We start from the raw sequence: 22,005 nt of genomic DNA on the forward strand, positions 1-22,005 counted from the left end.
ATTATATATCTTTTTTAATTTCATGAAAATTATATTTAACATAAAAATGAGCATCATTGCACATGAATCAAGTTTTTGTTGAAATATCATTTGTTTGAACTCGCTTTATGTTTTTTACATAATTTCAATAAAAATTCAAACTTCCGCGAAATTAATTGAACTAGGATTGAACATAATTATTTTTAATTGCGGCCTAGTTATTCTTTAAAAATGCTCTTTCAAAAAAAAAATCAGTTCATTATGGACAAAAATCCTCAATAAGTTTTCTAAAAACCATGTTTATTGTTTTTGAAAACTGTTTTCATCATTCAAACTTACAGAAAAACACATTAATTTTTAATTTTAATTGATTGAATAACTCTTTCATGCAGAAAACTCTTAAAAACGATTAATGTTTAAGATATTCCTTCACACCTTAAACGTGTAAAGTAGCGTTATTATTCCACCTAAGTTTTAGGAGAATATTCTCAAATATTCACTAGAATGTTCTCCAAAAGATTATTACTGGCAACTTTACAGTTGTAGCAATAACCAAAGAAGCTGTAGAAGAGAGTAAAGAGGGATGGGCCAACATTAACAAAAATGCTTCTTACAAATCATTTTCTCTGTTACAACATTGCAAATTTCAGAATAAAAAAAATTAAGACGTTTTCACGTGTCTAAAAAATACATAAATGATGGTCATTAATATAACTTTAAGTTTGAAAAACAATTAAAACAACAGTAAAAATGTCTCAACCCTGTGTTTAAATTGGGAAAGAAGGAACATGCATTTGAAAGTAAAATTTACGTTTAATTTTCAAAATCATCATTATGAAAACTACCAAAGACAATGTGTCACTAAGAAACAGTTATCTATATAAACCATAATTCACTAAATGTGTATTATGGTTTATAAAGTATTGATAAATCTATTTTATTCATTATTATAATTGAATGGTGAGTGCCTATCATTCCCACTCTACTGCCAAAATTATTTGGTGAGGCAACTTAGCAATAATGTCTTTTTTGATCAAAAAAAAAGGTATCATCAAGCATAAGTTCAAAAAAGGAGGGATGGAATCTCTTTGCCAAGTCGCCCCTTCCATATTAGTCTACCCCTTCCTTTACACAACATTTCAATAAAATATGTTATTACAAGTCGCATTCCATATTTTATAGACTTAACTTAACTACTACTTTATAAAAATTGTATCATTGCACTGTTGTCACTGCGGGTTGCATATGGCTATTTTAAGGCTGAAACGTTGCAGCACCAGAGGCACTCCCTTAAGGGTGCTATTTGGCCCTCTATGGTACCCTTAAGAGTACCAGAGGGAGCCAAAATGACACCCTTAGAGGTGCCACAGAGTGCCATACGGAACCAAATGACACCTTTAAGGATCACTTAAGGGTGCCATAAGGAGTCAATCGGCACTCTTACAGGGGTGCTGCTGGGTGCTACACAGGGGGGGGGGAGAAGGGACACCTTTTGGCCCAAGCCCGAGCCTGAAGGGGGCTCAATATTTTTGAAACTAGGGGTGAAATATAGGGGTAAATAATATGGAGGAGGCTATAAAAGTCATTGATGACGGGCCCCAAAATTTCTGTGCACGCCCCTGGTGCTACAACATTTCGTCCTAAAAGGTACCATATGCCTCCCGCAGTTTTATCGATGCAGATGTATAAAATATTTAAGGCAAGTAGTAAGATAATGTCAATGAATATGATGAAAACTGTTATTGAACAAGATATAATCTACTTTTGGTGATGTGAAATAGCGTTTTCTCAAATTAATTTTGCTGAACTCTGAAGTTAAAATGATATACAGCGACGGGAAACTTGATATGATTGTTCCCTCTCATGCAGGAGTAACAGATTAGAAGCCATGTCTATTTTAATTATGATTCTAGCTTTCCCATCCCATACAGGGTCCCATCGCTCCCTTCTCTCTCCTATATATTCTGCATATTTCTATCCCTATATACTTCTTTTTTCGGAAAAACGAGAGTAATTTCATTTGCAGATTTGAACAAAATGCTATTTCAATACAATGAAATACCGTAAGTTGACAACCTGAGTTGCAGTACTTTAGTGGTCAACTTAGACAAGTGGTCAACTTATGGAGGTTGATATTTTTGATCCAGGACTAATTCTGTACCTGGCTCTTGCAGACAACTTATGTAGGCCGTCAACTTACAAGAGTGATCAACTTCACAGGTTTTACTGTATATCCAAAATGCAACAGTGATTTTAAGCTTATATCATTTTCTACCCCGAGTTGAGTTCCGAACAATCATCCAGTAAATGCATGTCTCCTAGTTACATGTTACCACTAGTTAAAGTGCATATAATTCAACACAACGAAAATCTTCCTTATTCGGAGACAAAACTAAGGTGCTCAAAGACAAAAAGGTTGTCATATTTGGCATTAAATTAAGGACCTTTGAATGTTGCTACAAAATATCACAAAAAACCTTATTTACAGTTATAACAAAACGAACTTTTATGCACTGAAAGAAATCTACCAATCTATCAAATCAATTCTTCCGTAAGATTTGACGCCTTATTATGAATGTAAGAAGCAAAAGGATACCAACTTGCAAGTTACTGTTCATAATCTTAACTTATTTGAAAATTACAAACAGTCATTTGCAAATGTCTAGTTAGTTCTGTACATAGCTATATGTTTCATGTCTTAGAGTTTTCATTGCTGTCTTAGCAACCAATCATGTTCAGCATTTGTTCAACTGTAGCACCTAGAAGCAAAAGAATGTAAGTGCCAGCCTCAAAAATTTGGGGGTAACTAGTACAAATGGTAGAAATAACTCTCTACTATTTTGGGAAAAGAGATGGTACTAGTAGCCCTAGTAGATGCTTCTATACAGTATTGTTTGAAAAAAAACCTTTCGATAAAAGCCTACCTAGGGCATTAGCACGCGTTTTACTTAAAACTGAAAGTCCACTTACATCCGTTTGCTTCTGATTTTCTCAACTCAACTTTTGACTTCAAAAGTGTAATAAAAGTAACAGGAAATCATGCAATTGACTCTAATAAGTATCGGAAGATCAGTTTTCAGACTTCTCCGAGAATTTCACCGCCGCTTGTGGAGTACTAAAGGTTGTTACGTTCCTCTTCAAACATGTTGAACATATTCAGGATTGAGGAAGGAAAACCCGAAGAACTCTGTCTGATCAAGGTTCATCATGAATAGTTTGTCTGTCGGGGTGAGGTCTGTTTTCTCTGATGTGAACTGACGATCGAAATTACTTACATCTTTCCTATGTTTCTGTTTAAAAGGAAGAGAAATGCTTATCTTACTTCTTGATCACAAATTGCATAAAGGCATACATCTATGTTACACATTTAAAAAGGTCAACAATTACTTTTAAAAAATATATTAAATTAACAATAATTTTCAGAGAACTGAGGTATCAAAATGATACATTTAGCACGTGTAACACAATGCAAACAAAAATATAAAAGCAAAAATACTTTGGAAGCTTTGTTAGCATTTCAAAAAAATTAAAGGTCTCATTTGCATAGAAAAAGTCAACGTTGTACGAAGTGCTTCGCAGGTGACTGCATTCAACTTCGACTCTTGGTGTCGAACATAGCTCTCACTGAAAGATTCTATAAAGATATGGTGGCTTTCATACCGGGAAATATAAATGCTTTTAATTGCTGATAGTTTACCGTGAGGATACATTAATAATTTAGGGCTTCAACGACAAATAATTTTTAAAAAATCTGCTCTAACAGCGTTTGAAGTTTAAGAATACAGGCTCAAGTTTGTATCATTTTCTCTTGGATTGTCCTCGATGCTTATGCTTGCATTTAAGAAAAAAGCAATACAATGTATAGCTTTTGTGTACAATGTATACAGTTTGAAATAATTTTGAAAAATAAGCAAATTAAAACAATATATAGCTTTTAATAGTTAAATATTTCGAACGCTATGTACTCGAACAGAATGAAGATTTTCCACAATAAAGCATTTGCATCTTGAATTTTACCAATTTCTTACTCTTAAATTCCGTTATTGCGCGCGTGCCACTCTTTCTTCCTGTTAGTTATTTGTACATTGTAACTTTTCTTGAGTCCAACCTTCAAAGTAATTCGCTTTTATCTCGCTAAATTTAATAATCCATCAAACGTATGCAGGATGTTTCAAAAGTGTGTATTTCTAAGAGTAAAAATTGTACAAAAACGATTTCATTTACATACTTAAATCATTCTAAAGATGCATTATGTACCCCCCTCCTCCTGACATTCGAGCAATATCACACCTATACTCTAACACAGCAGCAGTCGTTGCAGCATCTAAGTAATAACAGTAGCAATTGCTGCAGTGATGAAAATTTTCAATTCGTCATGATTAGCCAGGCAAGAGGGGTTATAAACACAGTATCCTTTAGTTATCCCCACTGGAAAAGAACACATGATGTTAGGTCTGGTGGTGAGGGGGGGGCAAGCATTTCGTGCTAAACCACATCTCATTTGTTCTTCCACCGCCATTTTGACTAGGTGAATAATAAATAACCAGTGGAATACGTACGATATCACGTAGAGACATCTAGCGGTAGCCAATTGAAACTTTACAGCTCGCTCTTTCATTCAAGTTCCACCAGAGAGCTGTAGGTAGAATATTCCCCAATCTGTGGACTTATGAAGCCCCACTATCATTTTATATTGGTGAATAATTTCATTTTAATAATTCATCAACTATTTATGATCCATGAAATTTGTCTGAAGTCTATCATATTCGAACCAGTTGAAACAGCTAATGTAACATTATTTGCACCCTAGCACCCTAATTATAACTATATTTTGGTAAAGTTATTGTTGTTATGAAATACAGTTAACTTTAGTCATAGCTAATTATCACAAACTAGCGCATCTGCAGTTCACCTTCTGGGCAAGGGGTTTCGTTATAATTTGTTGCACGTATATAAACATCCGTATTGGGCAATATATTTTAAACTAAAGGCTTTAAGGATTCGGTCTGGCCCCAAAAGCTGCTCAACTGTCATCACGCATTTTCGCTTTTTCTTTCGAGTTGCAATTCTTCGTAGTGAGTATTGCAAAATCCTCGTAACATTGGGATAGTTTAGCAATTTTGAGAAAAGGAAAGCAGTTTTCAAAAGAGAAAGCTATTTTGCGAGAAAACTAACTAAAAAACATTAAACTAGAGTACGGTTTTTTGTATTTTGAAATCTAAACAAATCTAGTGAACTAAAGATGAATAATTTTACGTCTAATTAAAAATAACTAATAAATCAAAGTCAAGTTCCTTTTAGAAAGTGTGGATGCACCAAGGATGGCAAGGTTAAGAGGTTAACAGTCAGTTAACTTACCCTCGATAACACAAAATGATCTTTGCACAACTGCAAATATAGAAGAATTTGTAAATAGTCTATTTTCTTTTAACCTAAACTTTGTTATGGCATTTTTATCATTCGAAAACAAGTAAGTTTTGAATACGTGATATATGTTGCAAGGAAAACATACTGCTGTAGGTGAAAGTCAAATATTTGTACTAGTTCTACATCAAAAAATTTTACTTAGCAATATCAAAGTTTGTAAATTTCGACTACAGACTGGAAAAAAAATTCCCCCGATACTGTTTAATTGTTTCGTTTACGTATTTTCTTTGATTGATGTATTCATTAAATACCCTCTTTGGTACTTTTTCCTGAAACACTTAAATATTTAGCAATTGATAAGACATCCCCAATTCAACGCCCCCTCCCCCTACCACGATAAGTTAATTTCTCTTAAAATTATCGTAAGATCAATTTCCTAGTATTATTTTCAGCATTTATCATGATTTATTTACATTTCTCTTAAGTTGCTGTTAGTTTTGTCGATGAATTTTGCATGCATATATTTGTTGAATTTATTTACGTACATTTAACAATGTGTAAATGCAAATGAAACTTGTATTCATCAGAATTACTTGTAAAATTAACTAATATTAATTATTTGCTCTCAATTTACTTATTTATTTATTCATATTAAATTATCGTCTGCCGTTATCTAGTAAATATAGGTTGAATGCCGTTTTAAGTAAATATGCTTTTTTCAGGTTTTTAAACTCAGGATATGATAGCTTAGACATCAAGTTACGAACATAATTGAGAAAAAGAAACATTATTTTACAACACGAAGTGTTAATGAAAGAAAAATCAGTTATAATTTTTTTAATACAATGTTATGTCATTTATTACTCCATTTCATTTCATATTCGTGGAACACCAATTTTTTATGGAACTCGAAAAATTCATGATCTGTAAGTATTTTTTCGCTTTCATATTGTCTATTTTCTTCACTGGCACTTCCCATATTCATACGAATATAATGTTCGGAAGAGATGCAAGTCCTTTCTTGCTTTCATGAGAGAGGTAGTGCTAATCTAATTCTGATTGCAGAAGTTTTTAGTGTTATCTTTCATTTGACTCTTACTCATTAAATGGTGTATTTGCTGCTTATAAAGAAAATTTTCTCTTTTGTTCTTTTCTTTCTACTAGCATCATAAGAAACAGGAGACTTCTTGTAGTGCATGAACTTTAAAAGAAAAAATAATTGTGCATTTTTTCATTTTTTCACAGTAAGTTTTCCAGGTTGGTTACTTTGTTTAATAGTTCACTCTTGTAAAGATTACGACATTCATCAGTTGCACAAAAAAAAAAAAAACTAATCCAACGACGTGCGTTGAAGACAAAAAAAAATATAGAGAAAGATTGACTCTTGTTCCAACTACAGTAGTTGTGAAGGAAAAAAAACTGCACCTTTTTCAAGAACTTTCTGTACATATTCGTCTTGAAAGTTTTCTCTCTATTCTTATTTTTTTCTTGTGATAAGTGGACATAGGACTGATTTCAGTTATCATGTTATAAATGCAAAATAAAATGTCAATTCATAAAAATGGCATAAGTCAATGATAATTATTATTTTAACGAAATGCCAAGTTTTTCGCGTTCTTCATATGCTTATTATTAGGTGGAATGATATGATTGCAACTCCACATTTTGCATCTGAGAATGCCAAAGACTAAAATTCTAAAAAAAAAATCTCTCATAAAAAAAATCATTATTCAAATGTAAAAATGCTTTAGAGAAATGTTTTACTGTTCCATGCCTATTTTCTTTTCACATACTTCCTTCTAAATAGGCAGTGTTAATAAAATTATTTTTCATCGAATGTTCCTCTCTTCAATTTTGTAAAATAAACTTTCGTCAATGAATGCAAATATTATGGAAACAAGCAAATTAACTGATTAAAGATAAGCTAAGTCTAGCCGCTATCGTACACTATTTGCATAACAAGTAACATAAATGACACTTCGCTTAATTTACTTCTACCGACAATAAAATTATCTCAACTGCTCTTTGTTTTGGTGCGCAGTTCTAAGTTAAAGTGATTTGATTTCAGGGTCGTACGAGAAAGAGATCTGCTCTTGTGATTACTTGGCTAGCTTAAAGTAAAGTGATCGCTTAACGAGATTGGCGATAAATAATGTTGTTAAATTTAGTTGGAGAATAATTTTGCATTTTAATGGTTGTTTAATGTCCTATTTTACTTTTGGCGAATTATTTTTACTTTTAATAAAACTTTCAATGGTTTTTTTTATGGTGTAATTTATGTGGCAGAATTTTCAAAATTTAATCGCTTTTTGTAGCGATTGTCTCGTTAAGATTTTTGAAAATTCGTCACGACCACGTGATCGTAACTCAGCATGATTATGTCACGCTAGATTACTTGGTATATCGCGTTTAGTTACCGAATGGGTTGTTGTTACAGTTGTAGAATGTCACCAACTAGGAAGTTGTTTGTTTCCATCAGCGATAGATCCATTATAATTGTCAATGTACCCATATTCTGTATTCTTGCCTAAACAATACTCTTACTCATATATCAGTATGATTGATATATTTTCACCGCTAACTACCTGTCAGTTACCTCACAAGTTATCATGAGAGCAAACCGAAGGTCTGCGCAGACATTTTCTTTCATTATTCCCCCGCCAATAAGTGATTTTTTTTTTACCCAACAGAATTACGACATGAGGCGTTGCACTTTAAATGTAGAAACCCTATCTGAACGGGTAATTCAAACAAATTGACAGGTACGGGGTTTCGGCGGTACTACTGCACTTGCAATGCATCAAATTCGCCTCTGAATCTGTTTTTAGAAATTTAACTGCATTTTACTAAATTTTTCTCAGATTTTTAAAATTTGTTTTTGAAGTTTAACCAAAAGCTACGAAAATACGACAACCAATTAGCAAATGATATGCAGCACGTTAGCAACTTAACGGAAACTACTTAAAATGAATGACGTCCATAAAAAAAGCTTCTGCCGCAAATTGTAACAAAATCGGAGTGAAACCAGCTGTAGTAGGTACCTTCGAATAACGCAGTTTTGATACGAAATAAAGTAAGGATTTAAAATGTACAATGGTAACGCTACAGGGTTATTGCACGGAAAACGGTCATTTTGTCCAGTACTTGATATCTCATACATTTCATTAAAAATAATAATTTAAAATGGTAATGAACAAAATGTTGTTGCTTATACGATATCACAAACGCATGTGGGAATTCGTTAGAAAACAATTCGTTCAACCAATTTTTTAAATTATTACTTTTCGATGAAGTGTATAAGCTGTCACATGCGGGACGAAATGGCGGCTTCTTCGTGGAATGGCTCTACATTGCTTTGGAAAATCAGTCTATTAATTTATGATTTATACTCACAATTTTTGGTTTAAATGGCGGTTGAACTTCCCTATTTTCTATTTTTATCCAATCTATCCTTCTGAAGAATGGGTGAATTCGAATGTCCTCTTCTCCGTTGTGATTACAGCCTAGGCGTTTTTGAGGATTCCGTTGCAAAAGCTGAAAGACAAATTAGGGAATAAATGAAAGACGCAAATGAACATCCTGCAGCTTGCAAGGTGTGTAGAACATTCATAGTGAACAATAAAGAGGAAAAGTTTCTTATATAAAGTTTGACCGCGAAGAGAAGGCGGCTGACCTTGAAGCAAACACATCATTTGTATTGTTTGTAATAGGTTGGTTGTAATTATGTTGTGATAGATAGGATTAATGAGAATGACTCTCACTTTTAGGTGCTTTCTGGTTGATTCTACCTATTACAAATGATACAAAATGAGGTTTCGCTTCAAGGTCATCCGCCTTCTCTTCGTGGTCAAGCTATAGAGGTGCCGTTACTTCAAGAATAAAGAACCTCCTCCCCCCCCCCCTCAAATGTAACGGAGCATCCCCAAGAACGAACACCTCCCAATGGAGAAAATTACCTCCGTTTATTACCTATTAAAACACACACCTAAAAATTTCAATTGCAAAGGCTGCGTTATGACCTTACCTCCCCCCCCCCCTCCCGTAGATACTTCTCCTTATAGTTTGAAAAGAACAATAACTCCTTTCCAAATGAAGTTTTAGACACCAGACAAGTTAAGAACAGTTTTATTTTAACTACTTGGAGAGTACGATTATATTTTGAATTAGCAAGACGATGAGTATAAACAGCTAGTTGTTAGCACAACACTAAAGGGTCATTCCCACGAGAAACGGTAATTTTGTCCCGCACGTGTCACTTCGCATATTTCATTAAAAATGAAACTTTAAAAGGATAATGAACAAAATTCAAAATTTTGCTGCTTAACGAATATAACTCTGAGCCAGACGGACATTAATCACATTGTGATAATTTTACAGTGGAAAGGAAAAACGTTTTTCTGGCGCATGCAAAGAATGGGACGCGCGCTCTTTTAACCCTGGTAAAAAATTAAGAAGGATTTCTTTTCTTTTTTTTTTCGTTTAAGAATTACGTTTACATGGTGCAATGCGGAATAGGCTTCAACATACAATGCACTAATAAACCGAAAATCGCAATTTTTGAACTTACGTCAGTCTGGCTCGGAGGTACAGAAATTACAAACGTACTTGTGATTTTTTAAACAAAAGATTTCGTAATTACATATCAACATTATTACTTTTTAATGAAATATATAAACCGTTACGAGCAAACAAGGTGGCTATTTTTTCGTGGAATGGCTTGATACATATTTCTTTTTCAACGGTTTAAACTATTGCTTCTCAACAAATGAGATATATTTCTTTCACATTGGAAACTTTGCTTTTTAAAATATGCAATTTATTTTGTCATTGGTACATTAATCGACCAAAAATACTAACTTATTCATACAGTAAGTTACAAAAGTTGACTTTGGATGCTCCACACATGACACGTGCAAAAAAAATTAAATTTTAAATAACATAACTATTTAATAAAAATATAAATATGTCAGAAGTATCTTTGAATCAAATGTAAAGATTAAAGTATGTGTTTACCTCTGTTTATTTAAAATTTTAAGAGACATGACAAAATGTTGGTGAAATTTCGCACGTGACAGTGAAATGGCCCTAAATCTTTTGGGATGAGTTGAAATACCCTGTCCGACAAAAGCTTATCATTTCGTCAGATATCTTTTCATTCATAGCTCACTTCTTTCACTTTGAAAAAAGGGTTAATTGTAACGCCAAACACACATCTGCTGTAATCTGCAATTTTGTGCAATTAAACGTTGTTCTATCAAATTTTTCAGTTTATATGTATTTAATAACCAACACACTTAAGGGGTCGTTCATTAATTACGTAAGGATGATTTTGACAATTTTTGACCGCCCCTACCCTTATGTAAGGGTACCTAAGATTTTCAAACCCCTCCCCCCTATCCTCACGAAAGATTCCATTTCGTTTTTAAAAACAATAAAATGTTGTTAGAAAATAATCAGTTACTCTAAAACTCCAAGTTTGACATAAATCGAAGATTTTTATTTTTCAAATATATGCTGCGACACTAATTAAAAATAAAACAGTTCATACATAGTGTGATTCTTTTATTATATTTTACACTATTCATTCTTTGTAAAACAAGTAAAAAACAACTAATTCTTTTTTACCTTTTGTTCCTGCCAAACCACTTGACCGCGCGATTTATAATATAAAATATCGTCCAGGAAAATATTACGTAAGAATTACTTTGAAACCCCCCCCCCCCTCGTTCCCCAACAAAGTAAGGGTATGTAGAGATTTTTCTAACCCACGTCACACTCGGGACGATTGCGTAATTAATGAATGACCCCCTAAGACATACTGTGGATTACAGAAACATTTAGGCCTCCTTCACACGAGGCAACTTAATTGAATCAACTCAAGAATGGGCGGTTTTTGTGGAAGTAACCTGGCAGAAAAGTGAAGGAAATGCCCGGTATCCTTCACATGGCAGTCAACTAACTCATCAGGCACGCCAGGCACATGTGTCACTACCATTCTCATCGCGATGAGTTGAGTAAACTAAAATCACATTACCAAGCGTTTACTCTCACAGGAGTAAACGAGTTGAGTCGACAAAGTTTAGTTTTACAGCATTGTAGAGCAGCTGCTCGAATAAATTCGGCTCAGCAAAGTGGTGAGAGATATGAAATTATTTTTTTAATGCAGAGGAAAAGGTGTCCAAATAGGCACAGGTGTAAAGATGTGCACCCCGCCCTATTGGCTAAGGGGGTTACTGAAGTTGGCGGTGAGGACTGTATATGATGCCATTTTCTAATATAAGATAGCAGAAAGCAGTTGGAAACATCCTTTCAAATAGTGTGGATGCAGCTTGAATTATTATGCAAATTGTTTTTTTGTTTTTTTTAGACTGCAAATTTTTTAGAGGTATGTGAAATTGCTTTCTTTTAATGTTCTTATGTTTAGTTAAAAGCAATTTCGCAGTGATATCCGGAAAGTGGAGATCTTAAGCTACTTTTCGAAGCACACCTTTATTCGCGCACGCCTTTACGTTACATGTGAGACTGATAATCTTTGTTAGGTGTAGTTGATGTAAATATGGGCCCCCATTTAAAAAGGACCCATAATTATACCACATCTTTTTATAAAACAACAAAAATTATTTCTCAAACGATTGAACTTACATCCTTCGGGATGGAAAGTTTCCTGAAGACACTCGGGAAGAGGTGTGGGCGAATTGTGTGCCTCACATCCGGCACATTTTAAGTGTGCCAAATGTGGGCACACTTAGACTGTGCCAGAGCTGAAAAAGCCGGTTATGTTTGCGATTTCTGTACAAAAAAAAAAAAAAAAAGATTCCCGTGTAATAAAAATGTTCTCTACAATTTAGTATATTTTTATCCTGTTTTCAAACTACTTCTGGCGATTTTTTTGAAGGGTGCCCATATTTACACCCCATTTTTTCTGGTGCTTTTTTTAAAGCATTTTGTAAATCGCCGTTTTTGAAATAAAATCATTGATACTAATAATTGTTACGCCTTCTTGCATATAGGACTTTTGCAATAGTTGTTAATGAACGACAAAAATATTGAATATTTCGAATTAAAAGTAACTTTAAATCAAAAACAAAAGAGGGTGCCCATACTTACTCATTTTCCTGTACAATTTTTTTTATAGAGACGAAATGTTGATTCAATACTTTGAGCGTAGGTGGTCTAAAAGAACTTTATATTTATTCATTAAATTTAATGATAATATATCGGTAACTTACTCCTTTCAAAATTTCTTTAGATTCCTTTGAAAGGGATTTTGGGTAATTGATATTATGCTCTGTAATGTTTGCAAAAAGCTCTTCTTCATCTTCTCCATCAAATGGTGGCTGCAAAGTTAAAACTATGTTTACAGTCAAATAATCTATTTTTTTAGAGTGAAGCTTTTTAATCATAAAAATAGAAGGAAAAACAACCAGTATGATTTTTTAAACAATTGCTACAGCCATACATAAGTTATTAACGAAATTCTGTTCAAAAGCAAGAGTTTGCATTTTGGTAAGATGCAAAAAATAGGGTAATAGAAATTATTGCTTTTAATAAAATAATTCTCCAATTAAATTTGATTTTCGCTCTGTACTTTTGCAATTGAAATCTTCAAATATAAAAGTCAAATAAAAATGTCTAAAATTAAAACTTGATAGCTACTTTCAAACACAATTTCAAATTTATAACAAATTAATTACGCTTTCAAGCATTTTTCTACACCGATAGTTTGGAACAGCCTCTTTTGCAGAAGTAGTTACCCTAACTAAAAGTCAACTAATTAGATTTATGTAACAAATAAATTAACAAATATTCGATACCATAAATAATGTACTAAATTTTTGGTAACTCTACTGAAAAGCATCTGAAGTTTTTAATAGTAAAGGCTAAAAAATACCGTTGTAAATAAAACTTTTTTATTTTTTTTACTTAATGTTATGTTCTCATTTTTAAAATTTGTCTTCTTCAAATTAAATAACTTACTTAATTTTCAGTGAAATCTTTTTAAAACTAAGTATGGTTATTACCACATAAAATTTCATTTTTTCACCGCTTTATTTAGACTTATTCTAAATCTCATGCACCATTCTGAGCACTCTCCCTCCCCCCCCCTTCCTTTTTTTCTGTAAAAAAATGGGGAATGCTATGTTTGTATAACAAATGGTTATTTTAAGAAATGAATAAAAATACCATCAACTTAGCGCACTTTTTTTATTATTGTTTACAGAAACGGAATTTCCATTCTTACTCAAATATATTACTCATCCATGTCATAACATATACCGAAACTATTTTCAACATGTAATGTTTCTGTTTAAAGAACTGCAAATCAAAATATCGAGAGTCTAGTTTCCTTTACGATAATAATTGGATATCAACTTGTACTAAACATTGTAGAAGGCTAAACATTGTAGAAGTGCTATTGATTTTCAGCTAAATGTCTGACACATACTGCCGTGATAAAAGATTGTTTGAGCTGTAACAATTTATTAATAGAACACTGATATAATTAAGTAAGCTATTGGATTGGGAATGAGCCTTTTGACTAACCGCAGAAATTCACAAGAAGCATAAATCTTTTTTAAGTGTTTCGGAGCACGTACAGCTAACAGTACCCAACGGTCGAATGAACTTATTTCCCAAAATCGTAACCCAGATCCCGCCGAGAATAGCTCACTTTGGTGTTTTGCGTCTAATTTAAACGTTAATATAACATATTAAATCATTAAAATTTCCTATGGAATATGCTAAATGATAATTATTGAAAAAAACATTTTCTCAGTGAAGAATAAAGCAATGTTCATAACGAAAAAATAACTTTGGGCTTGAAAATTAAATGAATGAATTTTAATGCACAACATTTTAATGCACAAAAATTGCAAATTACTGCAAAAAGTAATTTGCAATTTTTGTGCATTAAAATGTTAGTAATTCATTCATTTGAAGTAATGTTTCTTTTACACTTCAGTAATGTTGAAAGTTAAAGTGTTCGTCTGGGGTTTAACATGGTTTATAAGCAATTAAATTGTTATGTCTAATTTTCAACATGGTTAATCAACAGATCCAATGAGAAATTGGTTTGGTAGAAAAAGTCTTTCTTTTAGTGATAATATCGCCAAAACATAAACACAATACCATAAATTTCTTTTCAGTAAAAAAAAAAAACTGAGAAGCTGCAAATGGATTATAGCCGCCAACACTTACAGCATTTAAATAGCTGCAAACAAATAGATTAATCCAGAACAGAAAGAAATTAAAATGGATTTAACAGAAAAAGTTTCGTGATAGTAATTCGTTTCCTTTCTGGAGATAGTTTTGTAACAGAGGGTGTTTGAATCAAATGTTAAGCGTTAACATATTCTGTACTAATAGTGAATAACGAAACATCAAGGTTTTTGGTTCAGTTTGAACTTTTGAGAAGAAACATTAATGCATTTTGTATAAATGTTGCTTAGTACTTAAAATACACCGCCAGCTCAGTTATTCCATCCGAGTATTTCCATTCCGGGCTGATGAGTGCTACAAAGCACGAAACTGCAGTCCTCGGATGAAAAAACTGAGCTGGCGGTTTTATTTTAAGTGTTTCTGCTTTAGCCCTAGCTTTGGGCGGTATCTTACTACAAAATACCCTATGTGTTATTCTGATGCATAAGCTATACTATTGTAAAGTTTCATTGAAATCCATTCAGTAGTTTTTGCGTGAAACAAGAACAAACACCCATCCTCACAAACTTTCGCATATATAATAGTAGTAAGATTGAGTGTTATAAACAGCGAGAAAAGTAATGAAATAAACCGCGTTATTTTGGAAATACGTTCATAATAAGAATAGAGTATCCCCAAAAATAAATGTTGAAATAAAACGATGTGTATTATGAAATTCATAATTTGATGGAATTGTAAAAAGGCAAGTAATAAATTCATGCAAACTAGAATTTTTAAAATTAATTGTTACATATTTGCTTTTAACAAATAGCTTGAAATAATAAAATCCTATAAACTTCATGATTAACTAAAAGCATATCTGTTTGCATAAAATATGACAAGCGTATTACTGCCAATGAGAATTACAGTAGGTAAAAATTGAAATTTAGAGAAAAGACAATTATCTGAGAAAATCATTAGCAAAATGTAAATGTATGAGTATAATTTTTTTTTTTAATTCCAAAAACACTTTCTGTTTTATCTTCTTACCTGGCCAACAAGCATTTCGTACAAAAGAACACCATATGCCCACCAATCGACAGATTTCCCATACGGCTGGTACAAAATAATCTAGAAAAGAAGCCATTGAATCAGAATTGTGCATAACTGAAAGGAAAGAAAAGAATGGTTATTAGTTACTTTAAGCTCGCCAAATATGTTTGTAGTTTAGGTTCAACATTGCCCAAGTCTGCATCTAGGAGTTCGTAAAATACTTTCAACTTTACGTGAGCGGTATGATCAAGATGTTTAATACAAATTTCTGGGTTTTCAAGACAAATATAACTACTTATTTGCGGAGATTGAAACGTCTTACATAACTGGGTAACAACCAATTATTATAATAGTGCTCGCAACGTCTAGTTTTTTAACAGATATCACAAAAGTGACAAAAATGATTTAAAACGGTGATTTCCAACTGTCGGCATCCATCAGAAGTTAAAAAAATCCACCTTTTTCAACGTCAGTTTTCAATCTCATTCATTAATAATAACACAATGCTTTTAATATTTTATACCTAAAACAATAGTAACTTTTATGAAGTAGCATTTACGTTAAGTCTAAAATAAAACATGTTCCTGGTAATAAGCCATTTTACTGATATGTTGTGTAAAAAGAGGGATAGGGCAGTATGGCTCAGGGAGATGCCATTCCTACCCTCTAATAACTGAGACTGATTAATTCTGCTTCCTTGCACTATTAGTTGATAAAACAGACATTATTGCAAAGCTCCTCCACGAAAAACGGTTTGCAGCAGTATACTATTTCTCATTTGGTGGGAGACTTATTACTATGAACAATGCTAGAAAAAAAAACTTCATCAATATTATAAAAATATTATTGCATAAGTGATAGACTGACTTTGTCATTTTACATAATCGTTTTGAATATTTTGCGTATATTTTCACTTTCAGATGCATGTCCCATCCCTCCCTTATCTAAGGGAGCAATGGGCCACTTTTATCATTTTAACTGTTTTTTTAAAATTGCTATTATAATAATTAACATCAATTACATATTTTTTAAACCTGTTCAATTGTCTTAATTTGCTGTTCTAAAATTTAAAATGCTGTAGCAGTAGGAAATATATTTAAGAAAAATTCTTGTTGATATTTCGCCATCCCTAACAACTCTCTCCTGAATTTTGTAAATTGGTAAACAAAACAATTACCTCTGGCGCAATGTAATCAGGAGTTCCACAAAACGTTTTTGTTAGTTTATCGCCAATGATTCCTTCTTTGCACATTCCGAAATCAGCAATTTTTACGTGGCCATCTGAGTCCAATAAAACATTGTCAAGTTTTAAATCTCTATAAATAAAAAAACACATTTATTTGATTTAATACTTCAATTACCATTTTATAATATTTTTAAACGTTCCTTTTTATTTAAATGAAAAACATTAAAAGATCAAAATCATAGAAACTGCATTTGATATATAAATAGGATTTCTGCTTTTTCATACATCCCGTTAGATTATCATCATAGTTTTTACATCATGGCATCAAGATTTTTTTTCTGAAGCATTCATATTATCCTATGTATTTTAAAACTAAGTTTAGAAAATGAATTTTAATGAAAATTAATGTTATTATTTTCGTAAAATTTCAAATAATAAAAAAGATTTCACCAAAAATACAATATTAATCAAGCTTTTTGCAGATAAATAATCAACTTTCGCAGAGAATCTTGTCCTTGATTGCTAAGTTGGAATCGTAAAGAAGCATTCAATAAGTAGTCTCTCTCCTCTCTCTCCCCTCTCTCTCTCTCTCTCCCCCCCCCCCCCTCTCTCTCTCTCTCACTCTCACTCTCACTCTCTCACTCACACACACACACACATCCCTGTTCTCTTTTGGCTTTTCTTACTCAAAATCATTATTTAAGATTAATAATAAAACAGAAGTTAAATTTGGCAACCGAAAAATAAGAAATGCAGCAGTAGAAGAGTTTTTATTTTATTCATTTACTTTGTTGTTATTCAAACCTTGCAAAAGCTATTTGTCAATTATCCATTTTTTCGTTTAAATACTGCTCGAATTGGTAAGTCAAGATACTTTAAAATTTGATTTATTTGTAAGAAAAAGTGTTTTAACATTGTTAAGTACCTTCTTTTGTGTGATTCCTGAAAATAATTAAATGAGGCCCCTAGTTTCAAAACCGGATACTTGTAGGAGCGGACAAACGCTCAACTTGTAAAAAGTCCGGTTTTGAAACTGAGGCAGACCTTCCCGCCCCATTTCAAGGGAGAAAGAAGCGGTTTTTGAACCTAATATTGAGCAGGCAAATAGGCCTTATGATTCTCTACAAGATTAACAAAAAAAAAAAAAAAAAAGAAAATCGATTTTTTTGCAAGTATCCGGTTTTGAAACTAGGGGCCACAAATCTAACATGTACCATAAATAGTTTTTAGTATGTCCACAACTAAGCATGTGAGACCATAAATGGTCAAATCAGCGTATTCATATGTATTTCAAAATTAATGTATAGAATATTGAAAATTAATGAAATTTATTCATAATTGGAAATTAATTAAAATGTCACTGCTATAAAAACCGTTGGAATTAGTTTTTTCGTAAACTATATTTGCGACATTTGTATCCAAATTAAAAAAAAAAAAAAACTTAAACGTGCCCATAACTAGTCATTTATCCTACTCAAATATCGACGTTCCTGTATGAAGTCAGAGTTCTCTCTCATTTTTTCTCGTTTATGAATAATAAACAATACAAAAAAAAGTGTAGATACATATAGCCTCATTATAAATATCAAATTCATTACAAAATCATTGACTTAATATATATCTAGTAATCTAGCAATTTCAAGCATATTTTACGATTTTAAAAGATTTGTCACGATATTTGCTTATAAATTTGTTAAGAAATTTACCTGTACACGACGCCTCTGTTATGCAAGAAAAACATACCGATGGCGATTTCTGCTGCGTAAAACCTGAAATAAGATTTCAAAATTAATAAAAATCGAATTATAAATCAATTGCACAAGAAAAAAGGATCAACCACGCCAAAAGATCAAAAAAAATCACTTTTCTGGTTTTTTTTTTTTTTTTTTTTTTTTTTTTTAATATATCAGCTAAACTTTATCTAATGAATAAATAAAAATCAGCCTAATCACGAGCTCTATCAAAACCCCAAGCGTCTCCTTGAAAATTAAAGGCCTAGGTTCTCACCAAATAATATGAAGTTGCTTTGAAATATCTGAGCTTATTTTTCTGTGTACCCACTGTTGTACTTTGGGGGATGAGGGGGGATAGATAACGTTGATGCCCCCCCCCCGCCCCTAATCGTATCGGTAACTGGAAGAACCAAGGAACCGACTCTAAAGGCTTCGAGTATATAGTTATTGAAAATAGTTTGAATAATAGGAAGTTCTCACAGAGGGGGGGATCCAATGAAAACTTTCAGGTAAAGGAATGTTCGAGATTGTCAACTCTCGATAATGCGACAGCTGTCGAATATACAGAAAATAATGCCAATTTAATGTAAATTGGTTTCAGTCCAACTTTTTTGAAGTATGCTGTATAAATTAAAGCTGACTAAATAATCTAAACTAGCCTTCTTTGGCCTAACAGATATCCATCAACACTGAAATCTACCTTATAAAAAGGTGAGATACCCCAAATATTTACTACTGCAGTGCCTATACCATTGTGTCGATCTTTCAACATATCTAAAACAGCACTTACGCTGCAAATTTTTCCCCTAATCATTTTAATAATCTGAAATAATTACTTCAACCAAAATATGTCAGTTTTATGTAAAACGAAAACTTACGTGACATTTGTTAAAAGAGTGCACAGAAAATGAATGCAAAATGAGAGAGGACTACAAGAAGGTTTAGAGTATGATTCCAAGAAAAATATGTGACACTCTCAATTCATAAAGGAGCCAGTAAATGTTCAGATACGAAACCAAAGAATGAAAAATCCAAGGAGTAAATAAAAAATAGAAAATGAGCAAGGGCTAATATAGGGGAAGGGCGCTGGAGCAACGATTCAGTACTTCCTCCTTGAGTCGAGATGCAGAAACTCCTCCTCGGCATATTTTCAATACTGTAGTTCCAGAAAAGTAATTTCAGACAATTTTATTTAATATTACGGAAAAGACGGCTTGTTTCCGATGTTTTACAAAGCCGTAGTCTTACAAATGCAAATTATAGCACATTTCTTAATACTTTAGTGGTAGGGATCGAAACGTTTCACAGGAAGTTTTTAAAAATTCTAGATTTAGACGAACTTATAGATATTAGATAGGATCCAAAGAAAGTAATTATATGACACCTATCATGATGTTTGGGTAAAAGATGTGTTTTAGTACTCTCTTCCGAAAATTTTCGGAAATGAATGTTTAAAAACTAAAAGATTTTGAGACGATTTTCCCATGATGTTAGGGGGCGGAGGTTTTATAAATCATTAACGGGTAAGAATCTGAATCCAGTCCTCCCCCCTCCCCACTTGAATATTTTCTGCATCCGCCCTTGAAAATGAGGAAATCTTAACATTAGAAATTTCAGCATTGGGAATATCAAACAACCACTTCCAACACAGAAGTAGCTCTTGAAAGTATAGAAGTTTGGTTGAAATAAGCATTGACGAATAGAATTAAATGTATCAATAAAAGTAAAATAAATCAAACTCAATTATTCCTTTGCAACATGAAGGAGAGTATTATGATAGAGATCCTCCCCGCCAACGTCTTAAGAAATCATCCACTTTTAATCATAATTGCTCTATTGACTTACTTTTATAGAGAAATTGTGACTATTTTTCTGCCTACCGACCCATAGGATTGTCAACTTTTAAGAAATAGAGGCGGAAAACTATCGAAAAGTTGAGAAAGTTATTGATTCTAAGACAGTACTTAGGGGGTGAAAAAATGCATCTTGAATAACTAAAATGATAAACTAAATATAAAAGCATGAAATAAAATTCTTCAACTAAGGACATACAATGCTTATAACAATGATTAATACTACTTTTTTCAAAGAAATGTAACGTTTTGGTAGGTTTTTCCTGAAAACTTAGAGAAAAGACTAGCATACATTTTCAACATAATACTTAATAAACTACTTACACCGCAACAGGTTCCTTAAATTTTCCACATTGTTGAATTTGAAACATAAGATCTCCTCCATTTACATACTCCATTACAAAATATAACCTGTCCTGTAAATAAGAAAAAAGAATTCATCAATTAAAATAGCACCTCAATAAATTATGCATTAAAAGCACAACCCAGAATAATTGTACGATATTTAAGCACAAAGCTCGTTTAGTGTGTGTTGAAGTGTTTGCTTCTACTCTAATAGGGAATTGCTGCACGAAACAAATTTATTACTGTAGGTAGGGACGCAGGGAATTGCTGCACGAAACAAATTTATTACTTCAGGTAGGGGAGCTAAAATTCTCAATTTACTGAATGGAACTTCAAATTTTGCCGAATGGAGCTTTGAATTTCACCGAATAATGATAATTTTGCCGAATAAGGAATTTTTTGAAAAGTCACGGTGACCTCCCCATCGGTGCACTCCTGACTGCTAGCTCAACTGGGACTTGGAACCCATAACTGAGTTCCAAGAACTCACCCGAACTCCGTTCAATTATCACACTGTCATTAACCATACCAAGAAAGAAAAGGTAATCACCTGAGGATATAATACAAGTAGACCGTCTTTTTGATCCGCCAATGAGGTACGTTGCTTGATAATACTAAAATTGCAGATGGCAGGGATTGATGATTATGCAAAGCAAACTAAGTGTCCTTCTCTAAACTATCCCTTAAGTTTCATATTTGTTACAGTTTAATGTTTTCAAAAAATAATAATAATATTTTTTGCCTGAAAAGCATAATGCAATTTTCTTTCTTTGAAATCATCGCAAACTAGATTCATCTGAAATCTCACTGTCACGCTTATACCATTTATGAAATATTTGATTTTCATTGAAGATTAATGTAAGTAGTGTCATTAATTTTCCGAATTTTTTTAAGTTGAATAACAAGTTAATGAAATTTTGGAAAGTAGTTGTGGGGTTGGATCTCTTATGGGTCATGTTGTTGTTGTTGCAAATGCCACTTAGTTGGGTCCCAAGAATATTTCGCTAGGCGCAGTAGGAGTTGAAAAAGAAGCGAGCAACTGAGAAGTGCCCGATTGGGGAGGACTCCGTCTTACTCTCAATAGCAGGTAATTGCTATCCCATGGTAATTGCTAAAACTCCCCACAGGACATTCGGACCCACGGATTTAGTACTCCAAATTTACTCGGTGGATATTTCATGGACACCGAACCCTGGTCCTTCCAATTCCGAGCCCATGGCAATATCCACTAGATACAGGTACCCCCGGCTTCTTACGTGCCCTATAGACAAAAAATGTCTCCTCATTTTACAAAAAATCTACAGAATGAATTTTTACAATGCTTGATGTACAGTATGTTATTTACTTCACC

At 32.8% G+C, this 22,005-nt stretch overlaps 1 protein-coding gene across 1 annotated transcript in view; it reads right to left on the reverse strand.

The window, feature by feature from the left end:
* Nucleotides 1-3,116: 3,116 nt before the first annotated feature.
* LOC129226580 (protein kinase C, brain isozyme-like) overlaps nt 3,117-22,005 on the reverse strand; it is a 32,292-nt gene continuing 13,403 nt past the window's right edge. Inside the window, exons 6-12 of the mRNA XM_054861200.1 lie at nt 20,634-20,725; nt 18,430-18,492; nt 16,715-16,853; nt 15,535-15,615; nt 12,576-12,683; nt 8,740-8,880; nt 3,117-3,269 (exon numbers count right to left, since the gene is read on the reverse strand). Coding sequence (XP_054717175.1) covers nt 3,117-3,269; nt 8,740-8,880; nt 12,576-12,683; nt 15,535-15,615; nt 16,715-16,853; nt 18,430-18,492; nt 20,634-20,725 — 777 coding nt within the window. The remainder of the gene's footprint in view (nt 3,270-8,739; nt 8,881-12,575; nt 12,684-15,534; nt 15,616-16,714; nt 16,854-18,429; nt 18,493-20,633; nt 20,726-22,005) is intronic.

Source organism: Uloborus diversus, chromosome 7 (assembly GCF_026930045.1).
Source record: "Uloborus diversus isolate 005 chromosome 7, Udiv.v.3.1, whole genome shotgun sequence".
Taxonomy (NCBI): domain Eukaryota; kingdom Metazoa; phylum Arthropoda; class Arachnida; order Araneae; family Uloboridae; genus Uloborus; species Uloborus diversus.